Below are 24,093 nucleotides of genomic sequence, written 5' to 3' on the forward strand. Positions count from 1 at the left end.
CACACGGCAGATGGACGTGCAGTCGAGCTAGATGCCTCTGACGTGAAAACCAATACTTTCCACGAAGAGGGCCTAACATGGAAGCAGGGAAACATCCTCCCCCCTACAAGAGCAAGCCCTCCCCTGACCGAGAAGGGGGAGAGGAACGAGCAGGGGTGAGACCTGCAAGGAGAGGCCAGGTCCAGGCCCCTTGAGAGGAGTGTTCCATCTGCTGAGGGGGTGGAAAGCCCCGGGCAGCCCTCGGCCCCCCAAAGAGACAGCCCAGTGGTGTCTCGGTCTCGATGCCGCCTCACTCTGGACTCCTGCACGCTGGCCACTTGGCCAGTCCTCCTGACAAGCAGACTACCCCCAGCCAGGGAGCCAGGAGCTCAGAGTCTGCCCGATGGCGGGGTCCTGGGGCAGGTGCAGGACGTCGGTACAGCCAGGGGACCTGGGCACCCGCAGCGTCAGGGACGAGTCCCGAAGACCTACCTGGACAGAGGCTGAGGGCCAGGCTTGCTGGAGTTGAATGCAGAGAAATCATCTGAGCAGACCACAGTGGGCCTCCCCTTCTGGAATACAACCCAGTCCAGCTATGGGGGTGGACACCAGGGACAGGTCACCCCTTACCCAAGTTCCAGCAGTGTTTCCAGAAAGTTCTCTCACTGTGGGCGTGGTAGAGTTAGATGCAGACAATTCCTGTGTTGCTTCCAGGAGGACTTGAGGGTGAAGTGTGACAGGACCCCCAGGCTACTGTTCCAGGGATGTCTCTGGTCTACATGGAAGGTACTGGAAGGCCTGGGCCAAGGCTCTCGCAGGGAAGCCCCCATGGGACACATGCCCGAGACAATTGTGCAGGTTGGAGACCAGAGGATTCCCTTCACCTGTGTCGACCACACCCGCTCAGCCCAAAAGGCCGAACCCACAGAGGCTGTTCTGAGATCCAAGGACGGTGGGCGAGGCCGAGAAACTGGGTCAGGACACAGCACGGTGCTTTGCACCTGTTGAGGGAAAGAGAGCATGTGGCTCAGTAGGGGGACGTGCATGCCCAGCACACCAGGGGTCACAGCAGAAAGCTGCAAAGATCTCAGTTGCACAAGAGGGTTCTTAATGTTTGTACATATTTATTAGCACAAGACAAGCCTGTGTTTCCATTCTTACTCAAAATACCCTCAACTCCCTCTCAGCCAGGACAGGGTCCAGTTTCTGGGTGCTGATGAGGACGGTGGCCACAGCCAAGGTTGTCCCACTGACCCCAGCCTGGGTGTGGCACCTGGGGGTCACTTTAAAAGTATGGACCCGCTGCCCACCCCATGTCCCGACACAAGCACACAGTGTCTGTAGGGGTCTCTCCAGGAGGGGCTGGGACCTGCTGGAGATTTAAGCTGCCAGCTGATCATCACGGATTCACATGGAGAAGACGCTGGCTTAGGGATTGTGGTGAGATACTGAACACACAAACGGACAGCGGCCAGACCACACACAAACACAAAGCCATGACTGCAACCTGCAGCCACAGCCCAGGACGCCGACCCCTCACTGTGGGGACAGCCGTGGCAGCGGCCTGCTCTCTGAGCTCAGACCTGCAGGGAGTCCGACCTCTATCTCCAGAGACATCCCAGGGAGTGAACAACCACCCGTATGGTAGCCCCAAACCTCCAGGCCTGGATCAGTAACTGACGGCTTCCCTAATGTTTGTCCCCACTTCCAGCTTAGGACTGACGGGAGAAAGCCAAATGTGCTCCCCAAGCAATCACAGGACACCCCGCTTTCCAAAACCCCCATCAGGTGCCCCCGAGTCCCTTCTTTTCCTGTAAAGAAGCTTTCTACACATAGAAAACATTTTACCATTTCAATATATATATATTATGTGATATGTATTACATGTACACGTTATAGACATGTATACAGGTATATTATATGCACATAGTAACAGTGAACACATGTACATGTAACAACACTACAAAGGCTCCCACGCTCCCTCCTGCCCCGACTCCCTGGGTGCAGCAGCTCCGAATACTCAGCCTTTGATTTTCCCGTTTGCGTGGTCTTCATTCCCACAGTGTTTACGGAGACATGAGGACTTGTGACAAGAGTTCACGATCTTGGTCAGAAACAGTCACACATATGTATTGGGACCTGGACACAATAGGGACAAAGGGGAAGCTGGCGAGCGTCCAGTGTAAGGCGGAGCGGGGCATGGCTGGGGAGGTGTGTCCTCTGCGGAAAGGAGCAGAGAAGGGGTGGCCAAGGGCCCCCAGTACCCCCCAGAGCAGCGAGGTGAGCAGGGAGCGCCCTCCCAGCTACTGCAGCCCCAGCACTGGGGAGGCGGACGTTGACGAGGCCCTGCCCACGTGTCCTTGTTCTCATGGACCTGTCACACAGCTGAGCCTGCACGCACCCAACACAGGCACCCCGATACACGCCACAAAGAGAATTGGGGCGTTTCCTTGAGATTTCGAGAGAGTGGGCTGCCAGGGGTCCTTGGCGAGGTGCAGGCAGGTTTGAGCAGCCTCCTGCAGCAGCGAACATCATGTGATACCCGGGACCCCAACCTGGGTGACTGGGGAAGCCAGCGATGGTTCCTCCTGACCACGCTGCCCCAGCTCCCCTCACAATTTTACATGGTTTGGTCTCCTGGGTGGCATCAGTCCCACCTGAAATGCCTGCAGGGGTTTTGTTTCCAGGATCCAACCAGGACTTGCACAGCAATAGGTGAAAAGTACTTCCGGCAAGCAGACCTCAAAGGTGGAACTGCATCCCTTACCCGCCCTGCTGGTTTTGGGGCAGCAGCGATCGTCTCACAACAGGAATGAGATGCAGGTGATCTGAGGTCCACGGTAGCCATCTGACTCTTAAGTGGTCTCTGCAGCTGCCTGGGGTGAGATGTTGAAGAGAGGCAAGGCTGGGGGCCAGACACTGTCAAGACAGGTAAGGTGAGGCTGGCAATGAGCATTGCCAGGTTGTGGGTCAGGCTGGCCTCTTCCTGCTGCCCTGGAGGGCCTGCAGCAATGGATGAGCTTCGCCAATGACATCCCAGTTCAGGACAAGGCCATGGGAAGGGCTTCTATGACCGGCTTCAAAGCATATTTTTGCTCTTCTAACAATAGGGCAAATGTTTCCGAAAGCCACACCCAGAGTCCAATAGGATGGTTTGCAAAATTTCGGCATGAGGTATATTCCCAGCTTAACTGACTTTCTCATGTAAAATGGTTTGTCTGAAAGAATGGGACCTTCAGAGCCAGATGGGGACATTTGCATGGATTCTGACGAAGCCCAGTGCCTTGAAATTCCAAGTCACATGGTCACATACTCTCCAGCCACAGCGCCCCGTCCCCACAGGGATCTGGGGACAGTTTGTCCTGGTGCCTAAGAATCCTGTCTTGATCCCAAGAGTGACTGAACTCCGTCGACACCAGCCCCACCACCATAACCCCTGCAGACAGCATGGGGACCAGGAGGGGTACCAAGCACCCCAGGTCAATGCACAATGTGATGACTTGTCTTGCCAGATCCTGGGCATAGACGGGGGAGTGGGCTCTATGGGCCTAACACCTACTAGCCAGGACACTGTCAGGGGTTTTGCCAAACTCATCAACATTGGTGATGATGAAGAAATGAAAAACATAAGAAAATTTAATATATTGAGGTATGTGAGGAGCCATTTGGTTTAAAACCAATTCAGCCTGATCATGTTTTTCCTGAAAGGCCTGACGTGGCCTGTGGAGCATGCATTGTATGTCTGCCCCCGTAAACATTTACAGTGACGCAAAGCTGAGAATTATGCCACTAAATATAGGGATGTATTCCTCACCCCCATATCAGCATCTCTTAATAGAGAGGCATTTCTTCCCAGAAACTAAGGATTCATTACTGACTTACAGGGCTCGTCTCATGACAACTGGCCTAATTTGCTAATGAAGAATCCTGTGACGGTAGTAAAAGGGACATTCCCGTCATAGGTGATGCATGTCTCTTGTTCCAGGATCGTACATAGCCATACTGCACCCCGCTTCTTCAGAATGCTTCCACCCTTCGTGAAAGTCATTCTCCCAGGCTATGTAGTCCTCAGATAGGCTTATATAATTAATTCACCCCATTTGACTTATTGATTGATTATTGATTGTTTGTGCCTGCAGTTCTTGGCATAATTGGCAGAATTTCAGAAAAACCGAGTCAACACCAGCTGGAATCTACATTGAATTCCCCACCCTGGCTTCACTGCATTCCTCAGTGACGCTTGTGATTTTGCCTGAAATCTGGACCACCTTATTTTAAGTCAATGCTCCAGAGTTTTATATGATCTGTTTCAAGCCTTAAGACTAGGTGTCTTAAAGTGGGCGCTGGTCCATTTTCTAGGTAAGAGAAACCTAGCAGGAATGTCCTAGGAAACAGGAATCTAGAGGGAATGTCTTAAGCAAGAGGAAACTGGAGGGAATGTCCCAGGCCAGGAGACCCAGAGGGGAGATTCGGAGTGAATGGGGCAAGCTGACTTTTTTAATTTGGCTTTAAATTGGAAAGAATTGTGTCTATAAAGCCTTAGCAAACTGTTTGACACAGAAATGTGAGTCTGAACTTGTTCAGCTCTGAAGAGAAGGGACATTAGCTCCTTCCAGCTGAAAGGCGTTCTCAGGTGACTGAGAACCTGGTGGAAGTGTCAGAGCATAAATCCTCATGATGTGTAGTGTCCCACAGGAAACTCCACTGTGACCATTCACATTGATTAATTAAAGGCTCGTCTGGGGACCTGCACATAAGGTTAGCTTGTTCAACGCTCTGAGCGCCCACAACAGTTTGAGACTGCCGGAAGAAGAAACCGAAGCACATAGGAGAGTGTTCACACCTTTTTAGGGAGGGACACTCCCAAACAACTCATTTCTGACCCACTACATTGTCCCCAGTTGCTCAGACTTTACAGTAAAATGGAACTAAAATTAAAATGGAAGTGGCACATCCTAGAGTCGACCAATTCCCAAACAGGCAGCCTCGCCTTGGAACTCTGATGGCTTCAGGCTAACACTAGTAGGAGCTTAAAAAAATGGGGACAAGTGTAAATGGCTGGAAAGATAACCAGGATAATAAAAGTACAGTGGCCACTTTGGAGCTCCTCTGTGTTTCCAAAACATATCTTTTGCACACTAAGTTTAAGTGTCATGGAACAGAGAAATCTTCAATCTCTAAAGAGTCAATTGTGCCACCATCAGCACAATTGCACAAAAAGTAAAGTTCCATCATTATAAATATTTACAAAAAACAAGAAACCTTACTAAGCTTGTTGTGTCCTGAGGGCTTGGCTTGATAATCATCAAGTTGGGGACCCCAAATTGTGGTAAGACAAAAATGCAGTTGCACCCCAATTTGTGGCCAGAGATGGTCAGACAGAAATGTGGGTTGCACTCCATTTGCTGCTTAGGGTCCCACCAAACTGTCACCAGCCTCAGGGGAATTACATTGGGTATTAGAAGGTACGTTCCAATCACATAAGATAATTTTTTAATGACACTTAAAAGCAAAGATTTAAAAATTCCAAAATAACCTTCTTGAAAGTTTTGTTGCAAAAACTAATGAAAAGTTAAGTTATAAAGGGTACCCAAATAAAAAGTCTATTAGGTCATGGCTTTACAGACACCCCATAACCTACCTTTGAAGGAGGGCCCAATATGAGCCTCCCCTAGAGTTACCAAGACAAGCTAAAATTATTGAAAAATTACATAATGTATGAAATGCTTCCCCTGTCAATATATACCTCTACGCTCATCCACCACATCTGAATATTTCCCCCCAAGATGGATGACTGGGATAATCAATGAGACACAAACCTAGCACCGAGGGACATGATGTAGCCAGTGTAGGCAGCAACCATCCTGGCACCGAGGGACAATATTTTGATCATTAATGCTTTCTATCAAAAGATTATCCATCAAAAGGGGCAAAATATACGAATAAATAGAAAGAAATAAGAAAAGTTAATATATGAACGTATACAAAGAAGCCATTTGGTTTAAAACTAATTCAATGTGACCTTGATTTTCTAGAAACGTCTAACGTGGCCTGTTGAGCAGGCGTTGTACATCTGCTGTAAGCAGTACAGTGTCCCAAAGGTGAGAATAGTGCCCTTAATGATATACTGCCATATCAGTCTTTCTTTATAAATAAGCATTTCTTCCCAGAAACTGAGGATTCGTTACTGACCTACTGTGCTCATCGGGTGACCACTGACCTCCTGTGTTAGCAAAGAATCTTGTGACTGTCATAAAATAGATATTCCTTTCTTTGTTTTTTTTTTTTTATGGTAACATTGGTTTATGACATTATACAAATTTCAAGTGTACATCATTATACTTCTATTTCTGCATAGATTACATAATGTTCACCACCTAAAGACTAATTACAATCCATCACCACACACACGTTCCTAGTCATCCCTTTTGCCCTCCTCCCTCCCCACTTCCCCTCTGGTAACCACCAATCCAATCTCTGTCTCTATGTGTTTCTTTGTTGTTTTTATCTTCTACTTATGATTGAGATCACACAGTGTTTGAGTGTCTCCCTCTGACTTGTTTTGCTTAACATAATACCCTCAAGGTTCATCCTAGTTGTCACAAATGGCTGGATTTCATCATCACTTATGGCTGAGTAATATTCCATTGTGTGTATATACCACATCTTCTTTATCCATTCCTCCTTTCATGGGCACTTAGGTTGCTTCCAAGTCTTGGCTATTGTGAATACTGCTGCAATGAACACCGGGGTGCAGTTATCTTTATGCATTGGTGTTTTCATGTTCTTTTGATAAATACCCAGCAGTGGGATAGCTGGATCATATGGTACTTCTATTTTTAATTTTTTGAGGGATCTCCATATTGTTTTCCACAGTGGCTGCACCAGTTTGCACTCCCACCAGCAGTGTATGAGAGTTCCCTTCTCCCCACATCCTCTCCAACACTTGCTGTTTCCTGTCTTGTTAATCATAGCCATTCTGACGGGCGTCAGGTGATATCTCATTGTAGTTTGGACTTGCATTTCCCTGGTAATTAGCGATGTTGAACATCTTTTCACATGTCTGTTGGCCATCTGTATATCTTCTTTGGAGAAATGTCTGTTCAGGTCTTTTGCCCATTTTTTAGTTGGGTTGTTAGTTTTTGTTGTTGTTGAGATGTAGAGTTCTTTAGACATTTTGGAGATTAACCACTTCTCAGATATATGGTTTGCAAATATCTTCTCCCAATTGTTAGGTTGTCTTTTTGTTTTGTTGATGGTTTCCTTTGCTGTGCAGAAGCTTTTTAGTTTGATGTAGTCCCATTTGTTTATTTTTTCTATTGTTTCCATTACTTGGTCAGACACCGCACTTGAAAATATGTTGCTAAGACCGATGTTCAAGAGTATACTGCCCATGTTTTCTTCCAGAAATTTCATGGTTTCAGGTCTTACGTTCAAGCCTTTAATCCATTTTGAGTTAATTTTTGTGTATGGTGTAAGATAATGGTCTACTTTCATTTTTTTGCTTGTTGCTCTCCAGTTTTCCTGATACCATTTATTGACAAGACTTTCCTTTCTCCGTTGTATGTTCTTGGCTCCCTTGGCAAAAACTAGCTGTCCATAGATATGTGAGTTTCTTTCTGTCCTTTGATTCTGTTCCATTGATCTGTTTGTCTGTTTTTGTGCCAGTACCATGCTGTTTTTTATTACTATGGCTTTCTAGTATATTTTGAAACCAGAGTGTGATACCTCCAGTTGTGTTCTTTTTTCTCAGGATTGCTTTCGCTATTCAGAGTGTTTTGTTCTTCCATATAAATTTTAGGATTCTTTGTCCCTATTGCTGTGAACAATGTTGTTGGAACTTTGATAGGGATTGCAATGGGTCTCTAGATTGCTTTAGGAAGTATGGACATTTTAACTGTGTTAATTCTTCCAATCCAAGAGCATGGAATATCTTTCCATTTCTTGTGTCTTCAATTTCTTTCAACAACGTTTTATAGTTTTCAGTGTACAGATCTTTCACTTCTTTGGTTAACTTTACTCCTAGGTATGTTATTCTTTTGGTTGCAGTTGAAAATGGGATTGTATTCTTAACTTCTCTTTCTGCTACTTCGTTGTTAGTATATAGAAATGCAACTGATTTTTGCATGATGATTTTGTATCCTGCAACTTTACCCTGTTCATTCATTATTTGTAAAATTTTTTGGATGGATTCTTTAGTGACAGTTTCACTTCCTCCTTTCCAATTTTGATCCCTTTTATTTCTTTTTCTTGCGTGATTGCTCTGGTTAGGACTTTCAAACTATGTTAATTAGGAGTGGTGAAAGTGGGCATTCTTGTCTGTTTCCTGTTTTTAGTTGGAGAGCTTTCAGTTTTTCACCACTGAGGATGATATTAGCTGTGTGTTTGCCATAGATGGCCTTTATTATGTTGAGGTATTTTCCTTCTATATCCACTTTATTCAGAGTTTTTAAAATAAATTGATGTTGTATCTTGTCAAATGCTTTCTCTGCATCTATTGAGATGATCATGTGATTTTTATTCTTCATTGTGTTAATGTGGTGTATCACGTTGATTGATTTGCAGATGTGGAACCATCCCTGCATCCCTGGAATAAATCCCACTTGATCCTGCTGTGTGATCCTTTTAATGTATTGTTGTATTCGATTAGCTAGTATTTTGTTGAGGATTTTTGCATTGATGTTCATCAGTGATATTGGCCTGGAACTTTCTTTTTTTGTGTTGTCCTTGTCTCCTTTTGATATCAGGGTAATGTTGGCTTCACTGAATGAGTTAGGAAGCTTCCCCTCCTCTTCAATTTTTTGGAAGAGTTTGAGAGAGATAGGTATTAAGTCTTCTTTGAATGTTTGGTAGCATTCACCAAGGAAGCCATCTGCTCCCGGACTTTTATTTTTTGGGAGGTTTTTGATTACTGTTTTGATCTCCTTACTGGTGATTGGTCTATTCAAATCCTCTATGTTCTCTTGATTTGGTTTTGGAAGGTTGTATTATGCTAAGAATTTATCCATTTCTTCTAGGTTATCCCATTTGTTGGTGTATAGCTTTTCGTAGTATTCTCTTGTAGTCTTTTGTCTTTCTGAGGTGTCCATTGTAATTTCTTTTCTTTCATTTCTGATTTTACTTCTTTGAGCCTTCTCTCTTTTTTTCACAGTGAGTCTAGCTAAAGGTGTGCCAATTTTGGTTATCTTTTCAAAGAACAATCTCTTGGTTTCACTGAATTTTTCTTTTTTTTTTCTTCAGTCTCTATTTCATTTATTTTTGCTCTGATTTTTATTATTTCTCTCATTTACTGATTTCGGTTTTCTTTGTTCTTCTTTTTCCAGTTCCCTTAGCTGTACTGTTAGATTGTTTCCTTGAGATTTTTCTGGTTTGTTGAGATAGGCTTGCATTGTTATACTCTCCCCTCTTAGAACCATTTTTGCTGTATCCGCTAAATTCTGGCATGTCATAATTTCATTTTCATTTGTCTCCAGGTATTTTTTGATTTCTCCTTCGATTTCTTCATTGACCCAATCGCTGTTCAGTAGCTTTTTGTTAATCTCCACATATTTGTGGCTTTTCTGATTTTCTTCCTATAGTTGATTTCTAGTTCCATACCATTGTGGTCAGAAAGCGGTAGTATTTTGTTAGTATAGGTAGCTTGGTAGTACTTGAGTCTTCTTAAATTTATGGAGACTTGTTTTGTGGCCTAATATGTGATGAATTCTGGAGAATATTTCATGTGTATTTGAAAAGAATGTGTATTTTTCGGTTTTTGGATGGAATGTTCTGTATGTATCTACTAAATGTGTCTGGTCTATTGTGTCATTTAAGGCTGGTGTTTCCTTATTGATCTTCTGTTTGGATGATCTATCCATAGGTGTAAGTGGAGTGTTCATGTCCCTTACTATTATTGTGTTACTGTCTATTTCTCCTTTTATGTCTGTTGATAATTGCTTTATATATTTAGCTGCTCCTACATTGGCTGCATAGATATTTACTATGTTATATCCTCTTGTTGGATTTTTCCTTTGATCGTTATGTAGTACCTTTCCTTGTCTCTTGTGACAGTTTTTGTTTTAAAGTCTATTTTCTCTGATATGAGTATTGCTACCTCAGCCTTCTTTCCATTGCCATTTGCATGGAGTATCTTTTTCCGTCCCTTCACTTTCAGTTTGTAAGTGTCTTTAGGTTTGAAGTGTGTCTCTTGTATGCAGCATATATATGGGTCTTGTTTTTTTATTCAATAGCCACTCTATGCCTTTTGATGGGACCATGTAGTCCATTGACATTTAAAGTAGCTATTCATAAGTATGTACCTACTGCCATTTTCTTACTTTTTTCTGGATGTTTTAGTAGTTCTTCTCTCTTCCTTTCTTCTTCTCTTACTCTCTTCCTTTATGGTTTGATGACTTTCTTTATTATTGTGTTTGGTTCCTTTCTCTTAGTATTTTGTGTATTTATTATAGGTTTCCAGTTTGTGATTACCATGAGGTTCGTATATAATAACATACATATAGAGAAATCTATGTTAAGTTGATGATCTGATACCTTTAGTTTGGCCTCTTTCTAAAAGTTCTTCTCTTTTACTACCCTCCTCCCACATTTTATGTTTCTGATATCATATCTAACCTCTTCTTTGTGTGTTTTTATCCATTACCCTCTTATCATGGAAATACATCATTTTTTCCTATTTATGGTCTTCTCTTTCCCACTTAAATAAGTCTCTTTAGCATTTCTTGTAGGACTGGTTTCTTGATGATAAACTCCTTTAGTTTTTGCTTCTCTGGGAAACTCTTTATCTCTCCTTCTGTTCTGAGTGATAACCTTGCTGGGTAGAGTATTCTTGGCTGTTGGTTTTTTCCTTTTAGCACTTTAAATATCTTGCACCACTCTCTTCTAGCCTTTGGTTTCTGCTCAGAAGTCAGCTGATAGCCTTAGGGGGTTTCCTTTGTATGTAACTTGTTGCCTTTCTCTTGCAGCTTTTCGGATTCTCTCTTTATCTTTAATTCTGGACCTTTTAATTATGATGTGTCTTGGTGTGGGCCTCTTTGAGTTCATTTTTTTTTTTTTGGTTCTGTCTGTGCTTCCTGTATCTGGATGTCTGTTTCCTTCCTTAGGCTAGGGAAGTTTTCAGCTATAATTTCTTCAAATAGGTTCTCTGCCCCTTTGTCTCTCTCTTCTCCTTCTGGGACACCTATAACATGGATGTTAGTGCATTTGATGTTGTCCCAGAGGTCCCTTACACTGTCCTCACTCTTTTTTATTCATTTTTCCCTCATCTGTTCAGCTTGGGTGATTTCCTCTAGTCTTTCATCCAGATCACTGATCCGTTCTTCTGTATCCTTGCTCTGCTTTTTAGCGCCTCTAGTGAATTTTTCCTTTCCAGTATTGTATTCTCCATTTCTGATCATTTCTTTTTTATATCTTCCATGTCTTGTTGACGTTCTCACTGAGTTCATCCGTTCTTCTCCCAAGGTCAGTGAGCACCAATATGACTCTTTTTTGAACTCTCTGTCAGGTAGATTGATCATTTCTGTTTCATTTTCTTCCTTTTCTGGGGTTTTGTCCTGTTCCCTTACTTGGAACGTATTCCTTTGCCTCCTCATTTTGCCTCTTTCTCTGTGCTTGTATCTATATTAGGTAGGTCAGCTGCATCTCCTGATCTTGAAGAAGTGACCTTATGTAAGTGATGTCCTATGAGGCCCAGCCATATGCTTCCCTCTTATCACCAGTTCCAACTGTTCCAGGAGTGTCCCCGTGTGGGCTACATGTGTCCTTCTGTCGTGGCATGTTTGCTCTTGCTGTAGGTGCCCAGGGAGGCTGAGCTGTCCCCCTGGCCAGCTGGTTGTTATGCTCAGCTGCGTGCGGTTGTTGTGGACCCTCCAGTCTCTGTATTGGGTGTGGGGAGCCCCAGCACAGTTGGCTACAAGGACTAATAGCACTTTCCTGTTGCAGTTTTTCTGTAAAGTGAGTAGTCCCCCAGCATGGCTGGTTTTTAGGCTCAGGGCCTTACAATTGCTATAGGCCTCTGGCCTATAAGGCTCTTGTCAGCACTGTGAGGATTGCAGCTGGGTGTGGCTGGCCACAGGCACAGGAGCACCCAATTGTTTCAGGCTTTGGAAGGTGGGGCCGAACCCCTATGTGGCTGTTTGAGAAGCACAAGTCTTCTGCAACTGACAAGCCCCACCACCCACAAGGCCACACACACAGTCAACACAGTCCTGCCCCATTCGGACGCTTCAACCCCCTGAAGTGTACCCAGTTGCACCACGGCCGAGGCCCCACATGCTCCGCAAATGCTCCACACACTCTTCCCGCTCCTCATGCATGCCCTGCCCCTCAGAGGTGGACCAACTCACCAGGCTTCAGAGTATCCAGGCACACAAGTTGCCCGAGGGTTTGTTGTTGGGTGTGGCCAGTACCTAGGGTGGCTGCCTGCCCCAGCTGAGCTGGATTAAATTGGTGTTCTAGTAGGTGGGACAGAGCCTGGGCTAGCAGGCCACAGGGAGAACTCCAATGGCGTCTACCAGCATCTGTGTCAGTATGCCCACAACAGGTCACAACAACAGCCACTGCCAACGTCCCAGTCCCTGGAGAGGTCTCATCTCTCACAGAGATGCACCCAGAGCCTATCAGGTGTGTCTGTATTCACGAAATGATTGTGATCCTTTCTTTCGGGGGATTTTATGTTGAATTCCAAAACAAGTGAATTTGTTCATAGGCCCTTGAAGAGCCTGCTTAATTTCTTTATGTTCCAGCTTTTCTGGAGATATTCCCCGTTGTTGTTAGTAGCCGCAAAGCAGATATTATGACACTCATCTTGATTGTGCTGGGTCCAAAAATTGCTTATATCAGCAACGCTCCCTGGCTCAGTCGCCCACTCCACCAGGGAACTCTGCATACCTTTGGATTGCTCCCGGCTCGCCATGAAGCATTGTGGCTTGTGAAGGTGGTGTTTTTTCTCTGCAGAAGGGAACTTCTGCCTCTTCCACCTCAGTCAGGATTGTCGTTTCTTGCAGGAGTTCCTCTTATCCAGTTTGCAGTTGTCTCCCAGGGGTAATCTATCCAAGATTAGTTGTATAGTGGCCTGTGGCTGTGGGAGGAGGTGAGTTCAGAGTCCACCTACAGCGCCACTGTGAAGGGTCCCCTGGGGTATTCCTGTCTTATCTGATGCATGTCCTTCTTCCAAGATGATATGTACCCACACTGTACACCCTGCTTCTTCGGAGTGCTGCCCTCCTTGGTGAAGGTCATTCTCCTGGGCTAGGGAGTCCTCAGATTGGCTCATGTAATGAACTCTCTCCAGCCTTAATTTTAAGATTCATTATGGATTATTTGCGTCAGCATATTGCTGACCAGAAATTATGTAGAGGAATATGCTTCTTAGGCAGTGGCAGTGACATGCAGAGCTTGCAGAGCTAGTGACCAGTTTCCTGCATCTTCAACTCGAGGGTGCCTGCCTTAAGTGGGAAAGATGTCAGGGCTGTGTGGACACTGTGGAGAGGAAGCTGGGCCAGAGGAGCCGGGAGTGTGCTGTGGATTTATCATGATTTCCTCCTGGGAAGGACCAGAGGGCTCTCCCTTCACCAAGGCTGTGGCCAGTGGCATTTCACAAAGTGGCCACAGCAACATTTCCAGGACCACGGGCTCCTCCATCTGCTGGCCCTGCCCCCATGCACGCATGAGGTTCACTTACTTCCCTAGATCCCAGGGCCTGAGTGACCACCTCCAAGGAGACAGGGTCACAGAGGGGCTGCGGCTGAGTCTCGGACAGCATGCCCTAAGGAGACAGGGCTTCTCCTGGGAGTCAGGCCAAGGCACTAAGCAGCAGTCCACTTATGTGAAGGGGAAGTGCTGCAGAGTCCCTGCAGAGAGGCCCTTGGAGACAAAGAAGACCACGGGTGCCCGCCCAACCCAGGCAGCAGACTCCAAGTGAAGCCTTCCATCCCCTCGTTGATAAGAGTGGAGCAGAAAGGAGTACCCACCACCCACAGAGCCCTGCACTGCCTGCAGCCTGCAAACTCACCACCGAAATCAGTGGAGTAGCTCTGGAAGCCTCTCCCTGTGTGGTGGCCCACTGCACACCCATGAACCACTTGACCAGGATTTGGGACCTAGAAATGGGTGCTGCTCAGAGAAACTCCAAACTGTGGAAAGTGGCCTGACGACTTGATGGCAACGGAGGCAGAGGGACCAAGAGGGGAATTTTGGAGGATGTGGTGCAGCTCTGGGGACACCCAAGGCCAAAGTATGCTGCAAACACCAGTGGATGCGAGGGCTGGCTCCGCTCCTACATCTGAGATCACCTCCTGGAAGGTTCGCTTTCTACAGTGTTGGACCCTACTTCCAGCCCACCTGAAGGGGCCACAGACAAGCCCCTGTCCACCAACTACTTGGAAGGAGCCACACCAGGCACCCCACCAGTCACCTTCCTAGCTGTTGTGGGGTGGATGCCATGTTGTGCCCCAGGGATCCCTAATCCAAGGCCTAATGTGGAAGATACAGTAGGGCCCAGGAGTGCACACAGAGCCAGGGGTGAGCCACGGCACTTGAAGACACGAGACACTGAGGGTCCACGTCTCCCATACACACACACTCAGCTGGGTCTCGGCTCACACATAGGAGGACAAGGACTGAATGCTGTATCTCAGATGGAGGAAGAGTTTTGGGTCCGAGTGACCACTGTGAACTCTGTCCATGCACATCAGACTTCTGTCTGTCCCCCAGAGGACAGCTATGGCCAGGAGAATAGCTTCCCTCTGACACTGGGTGTTGCACCATCCTTCTGTCAGAGATCTGGCCCCGGATGGAGCCCGAGAGGGAAGGAGGGAAGAGCCAGGGACCCAGAGGAAGACGGCTTTCTACTCTGGGAACCGTCCTGGTGGGTGGACAGGATGAGGCCCTGGGCTGTGCTGTGGGGTGTGAGCAGAACAGCCTGTGTCCACACTGCATGCTGACCCAGGCAGGGAGACATGCCCTCCAGGATGGGGGGACCAGAGGGCTCAGGTGAGAGGCCCGGGTACCCTGCTCTGTGGTGGATCAAGAGCCATAATCCGTGTGGGAGGCAGAGAGCAAAGAACAGCACATGAGGCCAGGCTTCCGGCACTCTCCCCTGGGTCCCAGGCACCCACCTCACCCCACTCCCACACACCCATGTGAGGCAGCCCCCGCAACGTCTGGACTCCCCCCAGGCCCTCTGGGACACAAACCACCTAGAAGAAAAGGGAACTTCAGGAAGCAAGCAGTGACCTCTGGTTTCAGTCCCGTTCTTAGTCTTTGCAGGGCTGTCGGGAGGCGTTCACACCTCCGGGAACCGGCTATGAACTCCAAGGAGCCAGGCAGTGGACATGGAGCACGAGCCACGAAGAACCACATGTGCCTGGGGCCAGAGCACATAGGAGGCGGGGGCTCCTTGGAGACCCAGGCTGGGCTGAGGCAGAGCCATACTCAGGACCCCCATCCTCGGTGAGTAGGGTCCCACGGAGGAGGGGGAGGGAGTGGAGTGGGGACAGTGGAACCAGCCACAGGAGCGGAGGGGAGACCAGGACCTCAGGGATGTCACAGAGGGGCTCGAGCAGCTGAGCCAGCACAGGGGAAGGCAGGCTGCCCGCAGATTACAGCGCGGACCCAGAGCCCACACCAGGGAGCCATGGGCAGGCACATGCCCAAGCCAACAGAGCTGGACACACTGGAGGCCGAAGGAGGTCAATCTTGAGGAATGTGATGGGCTGGGAGGCCAGAAACCTGAGGGCTGGATTGGCCAGCTGTGCTGAGCGCAGGGCTGGGCTGGATCTGAGCTTCTGCAAGACAGAAGCCAGGATGGATAGCTAGGTTTGATCCCAGGCACAGGTAGGGGGCTGCCTCAGAGAAAGGGAAGAAGAGGACCCCACGTGGCCTAAGGGTCCCGTCCAGGCCAATGGAGCTGATTCAAGCCCCAGGGCAGGGTCAGAGGTGGCGGCCATGGGTCCTGGGCTATGGCCAGAGCTGAGGGCAGCAGGTGAGCCAGGAGCAGAGCAGGAGGAGCCAGCGTGTGCTCCTGTGTGCTCAGAACTCAGACAGCACAGGGCTGAGCAAGAGCTCAGTGGGCTATGGGAGCGGCGTCAGGAGCTAGTCAGTGAGGGTCAGGAGCAGGAGGCAGGGCTCCAGGGGCTGCGAGCTAGTGGGCACAGGGCAGCTGACCCAGCAACTAGAAGGAGCAAAGTCCCAAGGGGCTTCCAGAAAGGGCTTCTGAGGGTGGCAAGGGCCGAGGAGAGGGTGAGGCCCAGCTGGGGGCAGGAGCTCCTCCAGGAGGGGACCAGGGTAGGGGCTCTGCCAGGGGAGAGCTGACCAGAGAGAGGGTGGGCACCTAGTGACTCCAAGAGGCAAAGCCCAGTGCTGGGAAATGAATGAGTCCAGGAAGAGAGTGAACCTGGGCTGAGGGTGCTGGGACAGGCGGGAGGGGCAGAGGCAGCCCTGGGGAGACCCAGCACTCCTGGGCTGAGCTCACGGATGTGTGGGAGAGTCGATCACAGGGCAGGAGGGGCAGGGAGCTGCTGCAGACTAGGTGCTCCAGGGACGAAGGGCAGAGAAGCTACAGGGGACAACGGGCAGGTAGGAAGGCATAAGAGGGCAGAACCTGCCCCAGGAGCTCCAGAGGGGTGGCAGAGTGGCTATAGGAGAGCAGGGGACTGGGAGGGCTGGTGGGGCAGGGGGCTGTCCAGGAGCTCCAGGGGAGCAGGTGGAGCTTAGCGGGTGAGCAGGGGCAGGTGAGAGGGCAGGAGGGGCAGGGAGCTGTCCAGGAGCTCTGGGGGAGCAGACAGAGCTTAGCAAGTGAGCAGGGACTGTGTGGTCGGAGGTACAGGGGGCTGCCCAGGAGCTGTGGAGGAGCAGGCAGAGCCTAGCAGGTGAGCAGGGAGCTGGGAGGGCAGGAGAGGCAGGGGGCTGCCCAGGAGCCCTTGAGGAGCAGGCAGAGCTTAGCAGGTTAGCAGGGGGAGGAGAGGTCAGGAGGGGCAGGGTGTTGTCCAGGAGCTCTGGGGAGGCAGACAGAATTTAGCGGACGAGGAAGGAGCTGAGAAGGCAGGCCAGACAGGGGGCTGCCCAGGAGCTCTGGAGGTCAGGCAGAGCTTAGCAGGTTAGCAGGGAGCTGGGAAGGCCGGCGAGACAGGGGGCTGCCCAGGAGCTGTGGAGGAGCAGGTAGAGCTTAGCAGGCGAGCGGGGGGCGGGGAGGGCAGGAGGGACACGTGGCTGCCCAGGAGCTCCGGGGGGGCAGGCAGAGCTTAGCTGGTGAGCAGGCAGCTGGGAGGGCATGAGGGAGAGGGGGCTGCCCAGGAGCTCCAGGATAGCAGGCAGAGCTTGGCCGGTGAGCAGGGGCAGGTGGGAGGGCAGGAGGGACAGGGCGCTGCCCAGGAGCTCAGGGGACAAGAATCAGTGGGCCTTAGATAAACGGCGCCCAGGACAGGCAGAGCTGAGCAGGTACCGGGAGCAGGGACAGCTGGGGCTCAGGGGGCTCAGGTGTCCTCCCTGTGCAGGGAGGAGAGTGAGCTGGTGGAGGGACTGTGTGGGATGGTTAGTTGGGAGGGAGGGGGACCCTGGGATAAAGGTCTCTGGGGCTGAACGGTCACAAGGGCACCCCTAAGGGGATCAGATGTGATGTTATTCTTGGGTTCCAGGGCACCAACCCTGTTCTGGGGGCTTGTGGGGACAGGGGAGAGTAGGGGTAGACATGCAGAAGCAGTGTGGGGTGGCACAGGACATTGAACCTGGCGAGGGAAGAGCGAGGAGCCCATTTAGGGCCTGATCCTTGGCTGCCAGCCTGGGAAGAGGTTGGCAGGGCCCTGAGGCTGAGCACACAGGAGTCACGGTCACAGGGGACAGGCCTGGCCCGAGTGTGTGGGTAGAGGGTGCACCCTGGCCCGCACTGGGGCCTGGAGATGGTGGTACCGAGGGGAGAGGAGGGCTGAGGGCAGTGCACGGCTCCCACCTGAGCTGAGGAGCAGGCTGGCTCGGGAAGGACCACGGCTGGAGGGAGGCTCTGGAGTGAGCAAGGAGCTGGACAGGCCCAAGAGCAGGGATGGTGGCGGGTGGGGGGTTCTGGGAGGGAGGGGCCAGAGGTGAGCTCAGGAAGCCATGCCAGGAGGACCTGAGGAGGGACGGTGGGCCCAGAGGCAGATTTAGGAGCCTGGGCTGGGGGGCCACTTGGACGGGAGGGGAGGAGGAGAAGGAGACTCCCAGGGACGGGGTCCAGGACAGGGATGGGGTCCAAGGAAGGGAGAGGGTCCAGGGCTGGGTGAGGGTCCAGGGAAGAGATGGGTCCAGGGCAGGGACGGGGTCCACACAGGTTGGGTACATGGGTCCGTGGTGACTTGGCAGAGCTGACTCAGAAGAGACGGGGCCTGGTGAGCAGAGACAGGCCATGACAAGGTCTCTTAGAGGCTGATGACCCGGGAGCAGACACAGGCAGTGGGGGGCACAGACCCACCACACCCGAAGAGATGCCCATTCACCCCGGGCAGGGCCAGGCTTGGTCGATATGGCAGAGGGCTTGGGGGACCAGCAGAAGCCAGACAGGAGCAGGAGTCTCCAGTCAGGGCTAGACAGAGGGCATGGTCAGGAAGGGCACCCACAGGAGGCTTAAGGAGGGACGGGGGCAGAGGCCCGGGGGGGTCTCTAATCCAGCTGGTCACCCAGCACTGACCTAGTGACCGATCCAGAGTCTGTGGCTACAGAGGCACCAGCCCTGGGGCACAGGGAGCCACCTGGGGCATCTAGTCTGCAGGATCTCTGGAAGCGCATGGCACTGGGCTCAGCGTTGCCCCAGGCCTGGGCACCTGACGCTCTGCCATGACCCTCTGAGGGTGAGGCCCTTGTGGTCACACAGCCTCCTCTCTTGCAGCCTCAACCACAGCCCCAAAGGTCTTCCCTCTGGCCCCCGGCTGTGGGACAACATCTGACTCCACGGTGGCCCTGGGCTGCCTGGTCTCTGGCTACTTCCCAGAGCCGGTGACTGTGTCCTGGAACTCAGGCGCCCTGACCAGCGGCGTGCACACCTTCCCATCCATCCTGCAGTCCTCGGGGCTCTACTCCCTCAGCAGCATGGTGACGGTTCCTGCCAGCAGCTGGCCGAGCAAGACCTACACCTGCAACGTAGCCCACCAGGCCAGCAGCACCAAGGTGGACAAGAAAGTCGGTGAGAGGAGGGGCTGCACGGGGGGCGTTCCCTGCGAGACAGGCCCAGGGTCAGCCCTCCTGCCTGGACCCCAGGGCAGCAGGGGAGGCCTCCCAAGCTCGGAGAGGGGTCCTCTGTGGGTTTCAGCCATGCCCAGGGTGGGGGCAGGCTGGACACCCCTAAAACAGCGCCTGGGCCCACACAGGTGAGCGCTGGGCCCAGACCTGCCAAAACCTGGCCCTGACCTCAGTTCACCCGAAGGCCATCTCCCTCCAGCCCCGGTAACCCCTAGTCTGCTCTTTCTGCAGAGCCCAGACCAAATGGAAAGCCTGACTGCCCTGAGTGTCCCAAATGCCCAGGTGAGTCAGCCCAGACTCGCCCTCCACCCCCGGGAGGAGGCCCGAGGACAGGTGTGGCCCAAGGGGGTAAAGTCCCCAAGAGGAGGCCAGTCCAGGTGCTGACCACTCCCCCATGTCTCCCCCGTAGCTCCTGAACTCCCCGGAGGGCCTTCGGTCTTCATCTTCCCCCCAAAACCCAAAGACACCCTCACGATCTCCGAAACGCCCGAGGTCACGTGCGTGGTGGTGGACGTGAGCCAGGACAACCCCGATGTCCAGTTCACCTGGTACGTGGACAATGAAGAGGTAAACACGGCCAAGTCAAAGCCGAAGGAGGAGCAGTTCAACAGCACCTACCGCGTGGTCAGCGTCCTCCCCGTCCAGCACCAGGACTGGCTCAAGGGAAGGGAGTTCAAGTGTAAGGTCAACAACGGAGCCCTCCCGGCCCCCATTGAGAAGACCATCTCCAAGGCCAAAGGTAGAAGCAGGACAGATGGGGAGGGGGAGGGTCCTGGGGGTAACCCCAGGGAGTAACCACCTGTACTGACCCCTGTTCCCACAGGGCAGGCCAAGGAGCCACAGGTGTATGTCCTGCCCCCAAGCCATGTTGAGCTATCCAGAAACAAGGTCAGCGTGACCTGCCTGGTCAAAGACTTCTACCCACCTGACATCAACATCGAGTGGCAGAGCAACGGGCGGCCAGAGTTGCCGGAGAAGTACAGCACCACCCCGCCCCAGCTGGACGGTGACGGGTCCTACTTCCTGTACAGCAAGCTCTCGGTGGAGACGAACAGGTGGAATCAGGGAGTGAGGTTCGCGTGTGAGGTGATGCACGAGGCTCTCCACAATCACTACACCCAGATATCCATCACCAAGTCTCCGGGTAAATGAGCCACACGCCCGGCGCACCTGAGAGCCCTCCCTCCCTCCCTACAGGCTCTCAGGGTCCCATGAGGAGCCCTCACCCCTCTGTACATAAGCCCCAGGCACCAGCATGAAATAAAGCACCCAGCATGGCCCTGGGACCCTGCAACGCTGTCATGGTTCTTTCTGAGGCAGAGCTCAGGTGCACTGCAGGCGGCACGGCAGCCAAGCTCTGAGAACACAGTTGTCACCATTAGGGGAGAGAGATGGTCCCACTGAGGCAGAACCCAGAGCTCTGGGCTGCGCAGGCCACCCAGGATGGCTGGAGGGGCTGCCCGAGGAGGGGAAGGGGTTTCACCAGAGGTGGCAGCTCCTCGGGACCTCCCTCCAGCAGCAGCTGCTCAGGGCTGGAGTGTGGCCAGGGAACAGGAGAAGCCCCTCGGAGCCCCTCAGGGAAATGCGTGCACAGGCTGTCCCTCCTCTGTAGGAGCCAAAGCTGTGGGACAGTGGCCCGTCCTTGTCCCCCGGGGTTCCCTGTCCACTGGGACACTTGAGAGGTCCGCCTGGTGGCTCTGGCCCTCACGGGACACTTCCCTGGCCCATGGTGTGGGGACAGGCTCTCCTTTGCCCTCGGGCACACTGATATCAGGCCACCACCCTCCCTCAGGTGAGGTGGAGCTTCTGGCCTTGTCCTGCCTGGGGCCAAGACTTTCCACTTGTGGGGACACTCACTCCCAGGCCCCAAAGGGGCAGAGGCAGGTGGCCCTGAGTTCCCAGGGCAGGGACCATCCAGGACTCCCATGTGGACACTGAGCCCACACCCACTGAAAACAAGTCCTCTCACTGAGCAGCGCCAGCCAACACACCACCTCCACGCACACGCACATGAGCACACGCACACACCCTCACACATGCAGGCCTTACACATGGCGGCTCACAAAAGGGCAGCCTGCACATTCCCAACAGAGCCTGGAGCCCAGTCTCCTGACCCCTCACCATAAACATCAGAGGGTCTGCACAGCCTCCAACGCCCCGTGGGCTGCTCAGGCCTCGTCCTCACACTGACCACACTGACCAGCTCTGACAATCAGCCCTCCTCTTCCCCGGGGCTCATACACCCCCACCCTGACACACAGAAATCCCCCCACACCCAGCTTGTGCCCAGCACTCCCACCACTCATGCACTGGGGACACATCAAACCCTATCTTGGCCCTTCCCTGGGGCAGGGTCCCCACTGTGGACAGGCTCTGCTGACCCTCCGCCCTCTGGGCCTGGTCCCCGGGAGAGACGAGGTGGGGCCTGAGCCTCCTTGGGTCAGGGAACCTTCTCCCCAGAGGGCCCCAAGCACAGGGCAGCACAGGAGACAGGGCTGTCACCCACTAGCCAGGCTGAGAGCTGGGTCAGGGGGATCAGCCGAGTCCTGGGGTCCCAGTTGGAGGAATGGGGGAGATGAGACCAGTGCCCAGAGACTGACCTGAGGGCCCTGCTGGCCCAGCTCAGTCGGGGGCTTCCACCTACCCCGCCCACCCTGCCCCAGTGGGAATCACCCCCCACATCACCACCGACGCTGTGCCAGGCCCCCTCGGGCAGGCACAGCACTGACCACCCCCTCCCTGTCCAGAGATGGTCCTGGACCAGAGCTGTGCTGAGACCCAGGACGGGGATCTGGACGGGCTGTGGACCACCATCTCCATCTTCATCACACTCTTCCTGCTCAGTGTGTGCTACAGCGCCACCGTCACCCTCTTCAAGGTGGGCCAGGCCCTCCCCACATCATCCCCTCATTGTCACCATGATGTCCCCACACTCTCCTCACCATGTCACCTCACTGTCTCCACTATGTTTCCACACTTTCCCACACTGTCCCCTTGTTGCTCCTTCACTGTCCCCTCAGTGTCCCTTCACTGTCCCCTTACTGTCCTCATACTGTACCCACACTGTCCCATTGCTGTCCTCTAACTGTCTCCACACTGTCCCATCACCATCCCCAGTGTCCCCTTGCTGTCCACTGTCTCATTACTGTCCTATCACTGTCTCCTCACTGTCCCTTCACTGTCCCTTCAATGTCCACTCATTGTCCCATTGCTGTGCCCACACTATCTCTTTGCTGTCCCCTCACTGTCCACTTGCTGTCACCTCAGTGTCCTATCATTATCAATCACTGTCCCCTCACTCTCCCCTCGCTGTCCCCTCGTGTACCCTCGCTGTCGCCATCCTGTTCCCCTCCTGTGCCCTTACTGTCCCTTCTCTGTCCCTTGATTGCCCAACTCTGTCCCATCTACCCTATCTTCTCAGTGTCCTGTCTGTCCCCTCACTATCCCCAGCATGTCCCCATGTCGTCCCCACATGGAACCCCCACTGTCAGACGGCCCAGAGTGCAGGGAGGTCAGACCCCAGCGGGAGGCTGGTGTTGGGGTCCAGGCCATGCTCACCCCCTCACCCGCCCGCTGCAGGTGAAGTGGATCTTCTCCTCGGTGGTGGAGCTGAAGCGGACCATTGTCCCCGACTACAGGAACATGATCGGGCAGGGGGCCTAGGGCCACTCTTCCTGGGCGGGCATCCTGGGCTGGTCCAGACTTTGGACAGGATCTGGTCCATCTGTTCTTGCTGCTCAGCCTGCCACCCAGACCTGCTCCTCTGCCTTCTGACCTCGCCAGACTTGGACCTCACTGCCCCCTTTGGCCTGCAGTGTGCCTTCTGACCTCACAGCCACCACAGGCTGTATCCTGACCCCTGACCCCCGTTGGAGAACCAAGTGGATGGCAGATGTAACCCTGAGCTGGGCTGATGGACACCCACCAGTCCCTCTGCAGCAGCCACCAAGAAACACCAGGGCCATGTGGACGCTGAGTCATCAGGGCCAAGCATCCCTCACCAGGACGTCCTCGGGGTCCGCATGTGCAGTCACCCTGGAGGAGGTAGAGGGCCGACATGCCCATGTTCATCTAGGCATGGACGGGTCTTCACGCAAACTGCATCCATGCCAGGGTCGAGGACGCAGGCTTCCAGAGAGGAGACGCATGGTTTCAGATCCTTGAGTAGGAACATCTGCTGCCAAGGCCACGAGGACACAGGGCCATCATCCACCAACAGGGAAGCTTCTAGACATGCCCCTAACCGTCACTCGGATCGTCTCCACCCAGGGAGACTGCTCAGAGGGGGGCCTGGGCTATGGCTGCTGCAGGAGCCAGGGTGTGTGGGGGCAGCACCACAAGTCAAGGGGTGATCATCCAGCCCAATGGGCCTCCCGGAGAGGGCCTGCTGACCAGGTCCCCAAGCAGACAGGATGTGGCCTTGGTGGACAGAGGTGGAGGGGTGCCAGAGGAGCAGGGCCCCAGGTACAGTCACCCCAACCTACTGCCGACAGGGCCTGAGTCACGGTCCACAGGAACTCTGGTAGCTCCATGGCCCAGGGGTGAGAGAGATCAACAAGGAGAGAATCCATGGCCTTGGGGAACTGGCCAGGGAGACCAAGCTTAGAACCCCGGCCTGGCCAGCCCCAGAACCGATTCCCCCCTCACGTCTCTGAGCGAATGGCAAGTTGCCATCTCTAGACGGTAAGGACAGGGATGTGCACAGGAAGGAGAGGCGGACACCCCACCAACTACAGGGGGACAACGTGCAGAGATATTGTTGAAAGGAGAGGACACGGTCGTAGCTTGGTTAGCTTTTTCCCTTCTTTTTAACTTTCTGAAACCCGTTATTCTTTACTGTTTCTTTTATTTTAAACAACAATAAAACGTCCTTAAAAATTCCACACCTCACTATGTTGATGAACCTGGTGA

The 24,093-nt window shown here is 52.2% G+C and overlaps 1 gene segment (V, D, J or C); it reads left to right on the forward strand.

The window, feature by feature from the left end:
- Window positions 1–24,063, forward strand: part of LOC101394837 (immunoglobulin heavy constant gamma 4-like) — a 270,309-nt gene extending 246,246 nt beyond the window's left edge. The window contains 6 exon segments of the C gene segment in view: window positions 18,833–19,126; window positions 19,414–19,464; window positions 19,592–19,921; window positions 20,006–20,326; window positions 21,930–22,060; window positions 22,762–24,063. Coding sequence covers window positions 18,833–19,126; window positions 19,414–19,464; window positions 19,592–19,921; window positions 20,006–20,326; window positions 21,930–22,060; window positions 22,762–22,845 — 1,211 coding nt within the window.
- The last annotated feature ends 30 nt before the right edge of the window (window positions 24,064–24,093 follow it).

The sequence above is a fragment of the Ceratotherium simum genome, chromosome 24 (assembly GCF_057802395.1).
Source record: "Ceratotherium simum simum isolate JZ-2026a chromosome 24, ASM5780239v1, whole genome shotgun sequence".
NCBI classification, from domain to species: domain Eukaryota; kingdom Metazoa; phylum Chordata; class Mammalia; order Perissodactyla; family Rhinocerotidae; genus Ceratotherium; species Ceratotherium simum.